Source organism: Cervus canadensis, chromosome 19 (assembly GCF_019320065.1).
Source record: "Cervus canadensis isolate Bull #8, Minnesota chromosome 19, ASM1932006v1, whole genome shotgun sequence".
Lineage (NCBI taxonomy): Eukaryota > Metazoa > Chordata > Mammalia > Artiodactyla > Cervidae > Cervus > Cervus canadensis.
In genome coordinates, this window is record NC_057404.1 from 58,196,785 (window position 1) to 58,209,271 (window position 12,487).

At 40.0% G+C, this 12,487-nt stretch overlaps 1 protein-coding gene across 1 annotated transcript; it reads left to right on the forward strand.

Annotated features, from left to right (window-relative positions):
* Positions 1 to 6,835: 6,835 nt before the first annotated feature.
* TKTL2 (transketolase like 2) lies at positions 6,836 to 9,938 on the forward strand. Its single transcript, XM_043438869.1, has one exon. The coding sequence runs from the start codon at positions 7,201 to 7,203 to the stop codon at positions 9,253 to 9,255; it is 2,055 nt and encodes a 684-aa protein (XP_043294804.1). The 5' UTR covers positions 6,836 to 7,200; the 3' UTR covers positions 9,256 to 9,938.
* The last annotated feature ends 2,549 nt before the right edge of the window (positions 9,939 to 12,487 follow it).

Here is a 12,487-nt window from a genome sequence, read left to right on the forward strand (position 1 = left end):
ACAAGACAGAAAGAACTTTGGCCCTGGAGAGACCCTGTTGAAGAGAACTGTCTGACAAGTCTGGACCTTCCACCCTCTTCTGAATTTTTACATGAAGGAGAAATGAACTTAAACTTTGCTTGGGCCACTTCCAATTTTTTTTCTTGTAGGGGGTCATTTTGTTACCACAGACATATAACCTGAAAATTATACTACAGTACAGTAATAAAATTTTTGAATATTTATCCTGAACATTATTCTGAAGATATTGGAATAACCTCCCTTAGGCATCATTTTAGATAATTATTTGGATTTTCTTATTGAATTTCAATAGGATGTAATAGCCAGTGTTCATAATGATGACCTCTATTCATCAAAAATAAAGGATTACAACTTTACGTCCCCCTTCTAAAAAGACAGGTAGATATTTGGTATGTTTCATCGGGGTTAATTTAAAATCATTCACAAGCAAAAGGTTTTTGCATTTTACAGAGCAGTATTAAATCTCTCTAGAAAATTCAACTAACCATAACAATGGGATTTTTAAAAGTACATAAGGCAGATTTATTTTTAAGTTCTCTACAAAGATGTGTTAAAATCTCCAATTAAATTTTTTAATTATTATTTTTCACTGAAGTATAGTTGATTTACAATGTCATGTTAATTTCTGCTATACAGCAAAATGACTCAGTGGCACTAGTGATAAAGAACCTGCCTGCTAAAGCAGGAGATGTAAGAGATGCAGGTTCGATCCCTGGATTGGGAAGATCCCCTGGAGAAGGAAATGGCAACCCACTCCAGCATTCTTGTCTGGAGAATTCCATGGACAGAGCAGCCTGGTGGACTACAGTTCATAGGGTCCCAAAGAGTCAGACTTGACTGAAGTAACTTAGCATACAGATTGTACCTTAGGGGACATGTATTTTAAATGACACCAAAAAGGTTAGCAATAATTGATGTAGTTAGAAATTCTGAACTCCAGAGTCTTGTGGGGTCAGAGTTGTAGGGTACCAATCTGTGGTGGTGTCAAGGTTGACGGAGACTAGTGCAGTTTGGGCTATAGTTGTAGAGAGAGCATATGCCCCATGGAAGGTATCAAGGTTCAAAACATTTTAAAATACTGTTCTAAGGCTATGATAGAGTAACTAGAATGAGATTTGCCCTCTACCCATAAACAATAACAAAATTAGAGACACTATACAAAGCAACAGTGTTCAAATGCTGGAAAACAAGCATCATGGAACTGTAATCCTTAAAGAAGAAAAATAAACAAGGTAAGCCACATCATCTTCATGGTTTCCTTCCTGGAGGGACTTTGCAAACAGTGCTAAGGAGGAGGCTGTCTTACACAGAGCACTGCAGAACTGTGAAGGCCTCTACTAGGCCAGGCAAAGGACGACTTGGGGGCAGTATATGAAACAGTCCCCACAGTTCACATAGAGCTCACTGGCACAACTGAATCTTGGGGATTCAACCAGAGGGGAGGGTCCTTGTTGAACACTTGGGAGCTTCAGTGGAGACCCCAGAGAAAATATGCTTTTGCAGCAGTACCAGAGTGAAGCATCTTTTATACCCATCTTAACAAACTTAAACAATTTTAAAGCACCAAGCTGTCTGCTCGAATGAAGTCCAATACTCTTTACAAGAAGTTAACAAAATAAAATATAGCACCTCTAAACAATGTTCATCATTTAATTTTTTTTAATTACTATTTCAAAAAGCAGAACTGTGTAACTCCTTGTCCAAAGAGAAACAGTCAATAGAGGCAAACTTAGAAATAATGGACTGAAATAGCAGTTTATTTTTTCCCCAGCTTATTGAGATATAATTAACATATAATATTGTGTAATTTTAAGGCATAAAATATGATTTGATCCATGTTTATATTGCAAAATAATTACCACAATAAGGTTAGTTAACACATCCATACATAATTATAATTTTTATGTATGTGTGGTGAGACCTTTTAAAATCTACTCTCCTAACAACTTTCAAATATTTAATATAGTGTTTTGAACTCTAGTCACTAGGCTGTAAATTACATTTCCAGGACTTATTCATCTGAGAAGCACTTTAAAAAGTAGGCCTAACTTTCTTAGTATGTTACTCTCCAACCCTCCAACCCTCCTCTCAACAAAATTAAAACTTTATGGAAAAAGTAGGACTGTCAGTAATAGCATCTGCCATAAATTTCAAAGCAATATCAAGAAAGTAGAATACCTTTATCCCCCTGCAAGAAACTTATTGCCCTACACAAGAATCTTAATCTCACTAGCTCCATACTCAGTCCACTAAATTAGCCAAATTTAAACAAAGTAAGAAAAAGGATGAATTCATTATCTGTGTCTTTCTTTGACAAAATTCCATTTTAACAAAATTCAACAGTTAAAATAGCAGTGAAACTTCAGTTTTCTCAGTCTAAAGGTAACTCACTCTCACATAGTGGAAGTGTATATCTCACAAATTAATGTAGACCTCCTGAGTAGTAGGTGTATTTTGTTTCCTCAGAAATTGCACTTACTAATTCCTGCTATTTCCATTTTTCCTTCCATAGCTATATGTATTAGTGTTCCCGCTGGGTTTTATTTTCATTTCAAGTACATATTACAATAATATCTTTTCTTACTATGAGGAAAAAAATTAAAGTGAAAAATGTAAACAAAGGTAAAAATAAATATTTATTTATAAACAAATTGGGGGCAAAAACTGGGGTAAAATCAGGGGTAAAAACAAATAAGTCACAGACAAAAAGTAGCAGCCTGAAGAAATGCTTTTTTCCCCCAACAAAATGTTCACAAATCTCCCAATTTTGCATGCCTTTAGGTGGGCTTGTATTCTCCAATATCTGTCAGAGGCTCCTCCAACCCTCTTACATCATATTTTACATATGTTTACTCATTTAACTTCCTAATCCAGTAGGTGCTTGAATCTTCCAATCCCTATTTTAAGTGCATAAACCAAGATTAATAAATGAATAATTTCTTCCCATTTGCAGAAAACTTTTGACTGTCTTCCAAAATGACTTCTAAAAATTAGTAATGGACTTTTCTTTTGGCGTTTGGCTTAAAAATTGGGGGCTAGCCTTTTGTCAGTAATAGTCTCTTCTAAATAGAGAAAATAGAATGTGGTAACACGTCTTTGACTTATTTGAGTAAGTTGTGTTCACAGCCACATTGGATGACTTGTATTATCAAGTTATGTGTATGTTATATTTATATTTTTTTTTTAAAAGGAAGCTTTATTCTTTCTTTTATAATTTTATTTATGTATTCATTTTTGGCTGTGCTAGATCTCTGTAGCTGTACACATGGCTTTCTTTTGTTGTGGGTCTCAGGCTCAGTAATTGTGATGCACCGGCTTCGTTTTCAGGCAGCATGTGGGATCTTCCTGCCCCGACCAGGGATTGAACCCATATTTCCTGCATTGCTAGGCAGACTCTTAATGATTGGACCACCAGGGGAGCCCACTTATATGGTTATTTTCAATTGCATATTTGAAAATATATTTTTAAAGACTAAAATGTCTACAAAGAGTATTAATAATTTTTATAATATTTAAATTTCCATTTCTTTCCTTAAAAAAATCTCAGAACACTTAAACATATCTTAGAGATAATTTACAAAGGATTCTTTTCTATGTAGTCAAAGAAAAAATTCCACACTGTCTCACAAAGCAACAGAGGGAAATTCACACTCATTATCTAAGGCATTAAATCTCCAAGACTATATTATTTTCTTAACAAAATTGACCTTTACTAATGTTAAGAATTTTCTGTTTAATACTTTGGGAGATAATTGTGCAATACTTTAAACAAATGGAAGAATTTGGGAAATTTAAAAGAAATGTTAAGTACTTATTTCTCCCATTTTTTTTCAGGTAAGCACTGCCTCATAGACCATTTTTACACTGTCACGTTTAGCTTCCAATTTTTAGGGTTAATTAGAGCAATAGTGAATTGCCTACATTTATGTTAACTGCTTTCCTGTCAGCCCCTAATAGTTTGCTGTTTTGATATAACGGTTTTTTTTTGTTTGTTTTTCTAACTTCCATCTTACTCACATCTAGTTTGGTATATTTTTATTTTGTCTTCCTTTGTAGTGTAAAAAGATAAGTCAGCATTAATTTGTAAAAGGAATGTAGAGTAATACAAGATGAACTTCTAAGGATTTTTCTGATGCTAGCATTTCTCCAGCAAGTCTTAAAATGTTTGCCATATCATACCATTATGGTTTATTCTAATACATATTTTTAAAAATAAAAACGGTAAATTGCATGTAATATGTAAAATTTATCTGAGATATAATGTAAGAGACATATAAAGAACAGTAAGACCCCCATAGTTTGTTTACAACCCAACTGAACATTGAAATTATCATGGGAGTTTTAAAAATTACTGATGCTTAGATCCTTTACCCAGAAATTCTGATTTGGCTGCTTTGGAGTGCAACCTGGACACAAGATTTGTTTGTTTAACTCCTCTGATAACTCTTAAACTACAACCAATGTTGAAAACCACTGAACTAAGTCTATCTGCGGATTATTGGTTCTTAACTTTGACTAAGCAGTAGACAATTCAGTTCAGTTCAGTCGCTCAGTCGTGTCCAACTCTTTGCAACCCCATAAATCGCAGCAGGCCAGGCCTCCCTGTCCATCACCAACTCCCGGAGTTTACTCAAAGTCATGCCCATTGAGTTGGTGATGCCATCCAGCCATCTCATCCTCTGTTGTCACCTTCTCCTGCCCCCAATCCCTCCTAGCATCAGGATCTTTTCCAATGAGTCAACTCTTTGCATGAGGTGGCCAAACTATTGGAGTTTCAGCTTCAGCATCAGTCCTTCCAATGAACACCCAGGACTGATCTCCTTTACAATGGACTGGTTGGATCTCCTTGCAGTCCAAGGGACTCGCAAGAGTCTTCCCCAACACCATAGTTCAAAAGCATCAATTTTTCGGCGCTCAACTTTCTTCACAGTTACTCCCCATTTCGGCTTCAACTTTCCATACATGACCACTGGAAAAACAATAGCCTTGACTAGATGGACCTTTGTTGGCAAAGCAATGTCTCTGCTTTTTAATAGGCTATCTAGGTTGGTCATAACTTCCCTTCCAAGGAGTAAGCGTCTTTTAATTTCATGGCTGCAGTCACCACCTGCAGTGATTTTGGAGCCCCCCAAAATAAAGTCTGATACTGTTTCCACTGTCTCCACATCTATTTCCCATGAGGTGATGGGACCAGATGCCATGATCTTAGTTTTCTGAATGTTAAGCTTTAACCCAACTTTTTCACTCTCCTCTTTCACTTTCATTGAGGATTTTTAGTTCCTCTTCACTCTCTGTCATAAGGCTGGTGTCATCTGCATATCGAGGTTATTGATATTTCTCCTGGCAATCTTGATTTCAGCTTGTGCTTCTTCCAGGCAGCGTTTCTCATGATGTACTCTGCATATAAGTTAAATAAGCAGGGGTGACAATATACAGCCTTGACCTACTCCTTTTCCTATTTGGAACCAGTCTGTTGTTCCATGTCCAGTTCTAACTGTTGCTTCCTGACCTGCATACAGGTTTCTCAAGAGGCAGGTCAGGTAGTCTGGTATTCCCATCTTTTTCAGAATTTTCCACAGTTTATTGTGATCCACAGAGTCGAAGGCTTTGGCGTAGTCAATAAAGCAGAAATAGATGTTTTTTTGCAACTCTCTTGCTTTTTCAATGATCAGTCAAACAATAACCCATACCAATGCTGCCAAGGGCAAAGAGCTTTATTTGGGGTCTTAGGAATTGCCATCCTGGAAGCACCAATTGGGGTGAAGCTGAAAGAGTTTTCAAGGAAATAAAGAGCCAGGGGCTTATAAAGACAAAAGTCAAGTTTGTTAAAGCTCTCTGGAAAGAATTATCACTGATCCTTGTGCAGGAAGAAGATATTTGTTCTTAAGGGATATGCTGTTGGAGCTATTTAGGGTAAGGGTCCAACAAGCACCTTAAATTTTTGAAACATAGGGCAGAGTTCTGGATGCCTGAGTTAAGACCGTAAGTGATCAGAAGTTCAGAGTCCATCCAGAATCACTTTCTCCGTAGCCTTCCAGCTCCATTTTGGAGATCTCTCTTGGCAACACTATATTTGTTTTATTTTCCTCCCAGAGAATTAACAGGTACATTAAAACTATAGTGTCTGAAACTGTAGTCCCATAGATTAGAATTTGGCTTCTCTTGAGGTGGAGTCCAGGAGATAAGTCTGTTTATTTGTTTCCAGTGTGATGATTTTAATGTGAAGTTAAAACTAAGTATTATTACTCAAGAATCAAGCTGTTTAATACCACAGCATGGGAGAGGTACTGTCATTGTGTTTTTGTGTTTTTAGATAACATGCTATATAAAACCTTGGACTGGAAGAAGCACTCAGTGGCACAAGTTTAGTTATATAACTAAAGCAACTAAGTTAATTATGTTTAAAAAGTATTATTAGTAACTGTATTTTAGGATATGTAGGGGAAATTGCAGTTCTAGGTAACTTACCATTCAGCAGCTCTAAATTTGACCCTCGTGAAAATTTTGGTCAAATTTTCGTATTTCTATCTGCGAGTCAGAGTCAGAATTTTCACCAACACAAAGCTGAAGAGCAATTATCCTGGAATTAAAAATAAAAAATTTTCAGCTGCTCTGAAAAGTCTCATCGACACGGTGTTGCCATATCCATTAGACTGACTGACTGACTGATTTCCATTAATGCTGGGCTACAGAACAGTGCATAGGCTTCCCAGGTGGCTCAGTGGTAAAGAATTCATTTCCCGATGCAGGAGATATAGGACACTTGGGTTCTATCCCTGGGTCAGGGAAGAGCCCTTGAAAGAGGAAATGGCAACACACGCCAATAGTCTTGCCTGGAAAATTCTATGAACAGAGGAGCCTGGAGGACTACAGTCCTCAGGAATGAGGAGTCTGACTGGACTTTGCAACCGAACGCCCAGGCACAGAACAGTGCGGATGTCTCAGGCAGCCTCAAGGCAGGAAAAAGCAGCAGGACCTCAACAAACAGCATCCCATAATACAGGGATAAAAGAAAGCCCTTTTGAATTTATAACGAGGAAAAGTATAAAGAAGCTTCATTATTTTTAATAATGTTAAGCATATAAAGGACTGAAAGGAGCCTGCGGAGCACTGCGAGGACCTAGGCCCGGGTGGTAAGCAGGCTCCTTCCGGAAGTGGGACCAGGACTCCCGTCACAAGATGAAGCCGCACTGCTGTTTCCAGGGCCGGCGGCTCTGGCCGCTGGGGTCACCATTAACTGACAGAACCTCCAGAGCGCGTTTCCCCGAGGCGAGGCCAGGCACGACGTCACGTGAAGCAACCGCAGTGGCACCGCCCCGTCTGCCCCGCACAGGAACCTGGGAAGGTGCCAACATGGCGGACAGCGCGTTACCGGACGCGACCACAGTGCAAGTGCTGCGGGACCTGGCCAACCGCCTGCGCGTCCATTCCATCAGGGCTACGTGTGCCTCTGGCTCCGGCCACCCCACATCGTGTTGCAGCGCGGCAGAGATCGTGTCGGTGCTTTTCTTCCACACGATGAGGTACAGACAGACTGAGCCCGCTCACCCTGACAACGACAGATTCGTCCTTTCCAAGGGTCATGCAGCTCCACTGCTCTATGCTGCCTGGGCGGAGGCGGGCGGCATCAGTGAAACCGACCTGCTGAACTTGAGGACAATTCATTGTGACCTTGAGGGACATCCCACCCCCAGGCTGTCGTTTGTGGATGTGGCGACAGGATCGCTCGGGCAAGGGTTGGGGGCTGCGTGTGGAATGGCTTATACTGGCAAGTACTTGGACAAAGCCAGCTACCGGGTATTCTGCCTTCTGGGCGACGGTGAGTCCTCAGAAGGCTCCGTCTGGGAAGCTTTGGCCTTTGCTTCCCGCTATGGTTTGGACAATCTCGTGGCAGTGTTTGACGTGAACCGCTTGGGGCAAAGTGGCGTTGCGCCCCTGAAGCACTGCACAGACATCTATCGGAATCGCTGCGAGGCCTTTGGATGGAATACTTACTTAGTGGATGGCCATGATGTGGAAGCTTTGTGCCAGGCCTTTTCTCAAGCTGCTCAAGGGAAGAACAAGCCCACTGCCATAATTGCAAAGACCTTCAAGGGACGGGGTATTCCAAATGTTGAGGATGCAGAAAATTGGCATGGAAAGCCAATGCCAAAAGAAAAAGCAGATGAAATCATTAGACTAATTGAAAGTCAGATACAGACCAACAGGAATCTCCTACCAAAACCTCCTGTTGAAGGTTCACCTCCAGTCAGCATCACAAATATAAAAATGACCTGTTTGCCTGATTATAAAGTTGGTGACAAGGTAGCTACTCAGAAAGCATATGGTTTGGCTCTGGCTAAACTGGGCCTTGCAAATGAAAGAGTTGTTATTCTGGATGGTGACCCAAAGAACTCCACCTTTTTTGAAATATTCAGGAAAGAACATCCTGAGCGTTTTATTGAGTGTTTTGCTGCAGAACAAAACATGGTGAGTGTGGCACTGGGCTGTGCCACACGAGGTCGAACCATTACTTTTGTTACTACTTTAGCTGCCTTTTTGACTAGAGCATTTGATCAGATCCGGATGGGAGCCATATCTCAAACTAATATAAATCTTATTGGTTCTCACTGTGGAGTGTCTGTTGGCGAAGATGGCCCATCCCAGATGGCCTTGGAAGATCTAGCCATGTTCCGAAGCATTCCAAATTGCACTGTTTTCCTCCCAAGTGATGCTGTCTCAACAGAGCACGCTGTTTATCTGGCTGCCAATACCAAAGGAATGTGCTTCATTCGGACATGCCAATCAGAAACTGCAGTTATTTATACCCCACAAGAAAATTTTGAGATTGGAAGGGCCAAGGTCATCCGCCACAGTAATAATGACAAAGTCACAGTAATTGGAACTGGAATTACTCTACATGAAGCCTTAGCGGCTGCTGATGCTCTTTCTCAGCAAGATATTTCTATCTGTGTTATTGACCTGTTTACCATTAAACCCCTGGATGCTGCCACCATCATCTCCTGTGCAAAAGCTACTGGTGGCCGGGTTGTCACAGTGGAAGATCATTACCAAGAAGGTGGCATTGGTGAAGCCGTGTGTGCAGTAGTGTCTGGGGAGCCTGACATCCATGTTCATCAGCTGTCGGTGTCAGGAGTGTCTGAAAGAAACAGGAAACCTAGTGAATTACTGAGTATGTTTGGTGTCAGTGCTAGACACATCATAGCAGCTGTGAAATATACTTTAATGAACTAAAATAGCCGATTTTTAAAAATGTTAGTCTCTTTGTGTTGGTTTTAAAACCCTGTTGGGCCTTTGTGTTTATTATTTAAACAAAGCCATTTAAGAGCTTGTTTCATTCCTAATTCAGAAATTCAAGCCAACTACTTGTCTCTTAAACTGTGACTGTATATACAAATGTCACTCAGTGTTGAATCATAAGTACTTTAAGTAATAGAATACAACCTAATGTGAAGTTTGCTGATAAGACTACAAATAATCGACTAGTTTGGGAATGAATGTAGAGGTAATTTTCCTAAATGTAATTTATTTGTAAAGAAAATGTGACTTTTATTGTAGACTTCAGTAGCCTAGGTTTTGAGGCAAGTATGAGGTTTCATGTAATGCCATCCCACCTGCAGCTTCCTGGATAATTTTTGACTACAGTTGCCTGGAAATTCCCTTCAAAGTTTGTCCTCTCCTGTGCAGTTTAGAGACTGGAAGGCAGCAGTGAAAGCTCTTATGATGTACCACATTGCTTCAGTGACTGTTCTGTGAAGAAATGAAAACCTGACTACTTCTGGTTTGCACACTACAATGTTTTGTGAGGTTTCAGAAATGTTTCCTTTTCTCAGTGACCAAACCAATTTGCTAACTTGAATGTATTCATCTACTCAGGAAACTAAAATTAATGTAATAAAGTATTTAAAAACCAATAACTTTATTCAGTTTGTGTCATGTATGTGTGACTTGGTTTCTCTCTGATAACAAAAAAACCCCAACTTCTATCTAAACAGGAAGAGGCATGTTCCCTCAATAGAGGAAACTGTCCCAGCTGGAGACAGATCACTGGAAAGCAATGTGTGGACTGAAGCACACCCTACACATTTTGCTGTGAGTATATAGATTACATGGCTGGAAGAATAAAGTACTAATCTGGTAAATCAAAGCCAGACCCAAGGTTCGAAAGTAAAATTAAAATGACTTTTTGTCAGGTAATTCCCTAGTTTTATTACCTTCATTAAGTGTCATCATTAAGTTCATTGGACACATTACCCAGTTTGTCTGAGGGTTGTTCTGGAAGGTATAGAAACCAAAAATCACTAACCTGGGAATCAGAAAAATTGGGGCCTGCTCAGGACAGTAGTAATACTCTCTGCACTTTATATCTGAGCTAGTTCTGGTTTCTTCTTTTGAAAATTGATGATAATTGCTCTATTTATTTCCTAAGATTTAAAAATCATTTTGTAAAAATAAAAACGGTTGCTATAGGATTATTGTATGAATTTAGTAAATGCAGATACACGACAAATTTAGCTCATTTGTCTCACCATAGAAAAATCCATTTATAGTATGCATATATAACTGTAGTGCTTAAAAGCCTGGTCATTCCCATGTAGTAACATCAATCAGATGTATCCATGGATGGGGTGCTATTAAATAAACGTCTTTATCCTTAAAGTTTACAAACCCTACTGAAAGGCTGTTGCTGAACCATGAAAGATGCCTGGATTCTTGGCATCTGGAGGAGAAGAATTCAGTCCGGGGCCAGAGATGAGGGTTGATCGCTCAGAGTTTTAATGTAGTAAAGTTTTATTAAAGTATAAAAGAGAAAGCTTCTGACATAGACATCGGAAGGCAGCAGAAACAGTACCCACCCCCCTGCTATTCTTTCAGTTCAGTTCAGTCGCTCAGTCGTGTCCAACTCTTTGCAACCCCATGAACCACAGCATGCCAGGCCTCCCTGTCCATCACCAACTCCTGGAGTCCTCTCAAACCAATGTCCATCGAGTTGGTGATGCCATCCAACCATCTCATACTCGGTTGTCCCCTTCTCCTCCTGCCCTCAATCTTTCCCAGCATCAGGGTCTTTTCAAATGAGTCAGCTCTTCGCATCAGGTGGCCAAACTATTGGAGTTTCAGCTTCAACATCAGTCCTTCCAATGAACACCCAGGACTGATCTCCTTTAGAATGGACTGGTTGGATCTCCTTGTAGTCCAAGGGACTCTCAAGAGTCATCTCCAACATCACAGTTCAAAAGCATTGATTCTTCAGCCCTCAGCTTTCTTTATAGTCCAACTCTCACATCCATACATGACCACTGGGAAAACCATAACCTTGACTAGATGCATCTTTGTTGGCAAATAACGTCTCTGCTTTTTAATATGCTGTCTAGGTTGGTCATAACTTTCCTTCCAAGAGCAAGTGTCTTAATTTCATGGCTGTAATCAAATCATGATCTGCGGTGATTTTGGACCCCAGAAAAATAAAGTTAGCCACTGTTTCCACTGTTTCCCCATCTATTTGCCATGAAGTGATAGGACTGGATGCCATGATCTTAGTTTTCTAAATGTTGAGCTTTAAGCCAACTTTTTCATTCTCCTCTTTCACTTTCATCAGGAGGCTCTTTAGTTCTTCACTTTCTGCCATAAGGGTGGTGTCATCTGCATATCTGAGGTTATATTTCTCCTGGCAATCTTGATTCTAGCTTGTGCTTCCTCCAGCTCAGGGTTTCTCATGATGTACTCTGCATATAAGTTAAATAAGCAGAGTGACAATATACAGCCTTGATGTACTCCTTTTCCTATTTGGAACCAGTCTGTTGTTCAATGTCCAGTTCTAACTGTTGCTTCCTGACCTGCATACAGGTTTCTCACGAGGCAGGTCAGGTGGTCTGGTATTCCCATCTCTTTCAGAATTTTCCACAGTTTATTGTGATCCACACAGTCAAAGGCTTTGGCGTAGTCAATAAAGCAGAAATAGATTTTTTCTGGAACTCTCTTGTTTGTTCAATGATCCAGTGGATGTTGGCAATTTGATCTCTGGTTCCTCTGCCTTTTCTAAAACCAGCTGAACATCTGGAAGTTCATGGTTCACGTATTGCTGAACCCTGGCTTGGAGAATTTTGAGCATTACTTTACTAGCTTGTGAGATGAGGGCAATTGTGCAGTAGTTTGAGCATTCTTTGGTATTGCCTTTCTTTGGGATTGGAATGAAAACTGACCTTTTCCAGCCCTGTGGCCACTGCTGAGTTTTCCAAATTTGCTGGCATATTGATTGCAGCACTTTCACAGCATCATCTTTCAGGTTTTGAAATAGCTCAACTGGTATTCCATCACCTCCACTAGCTTTGTTCGTAATGATGCTTCCTAAGGCCCACTTGACTTCGTATTCCAGGATGTCTGGCTCTAGGTGAGTGATCACACCATTGTAATTATCTGGGTCATGAAGATCTTTTTTGTACAGTTCTTCTGTATATTCTTGCCA

Excerpts from the sequence above, each read along its gene's own strand:
- TKTL2 (XM_043438869.1), top strand. The coding sequence starts at position 7,201 with ATGAAGCCGCACTGCTGTTTCCAGGGCCGGCGGCTCTGGCCGCTGGGG.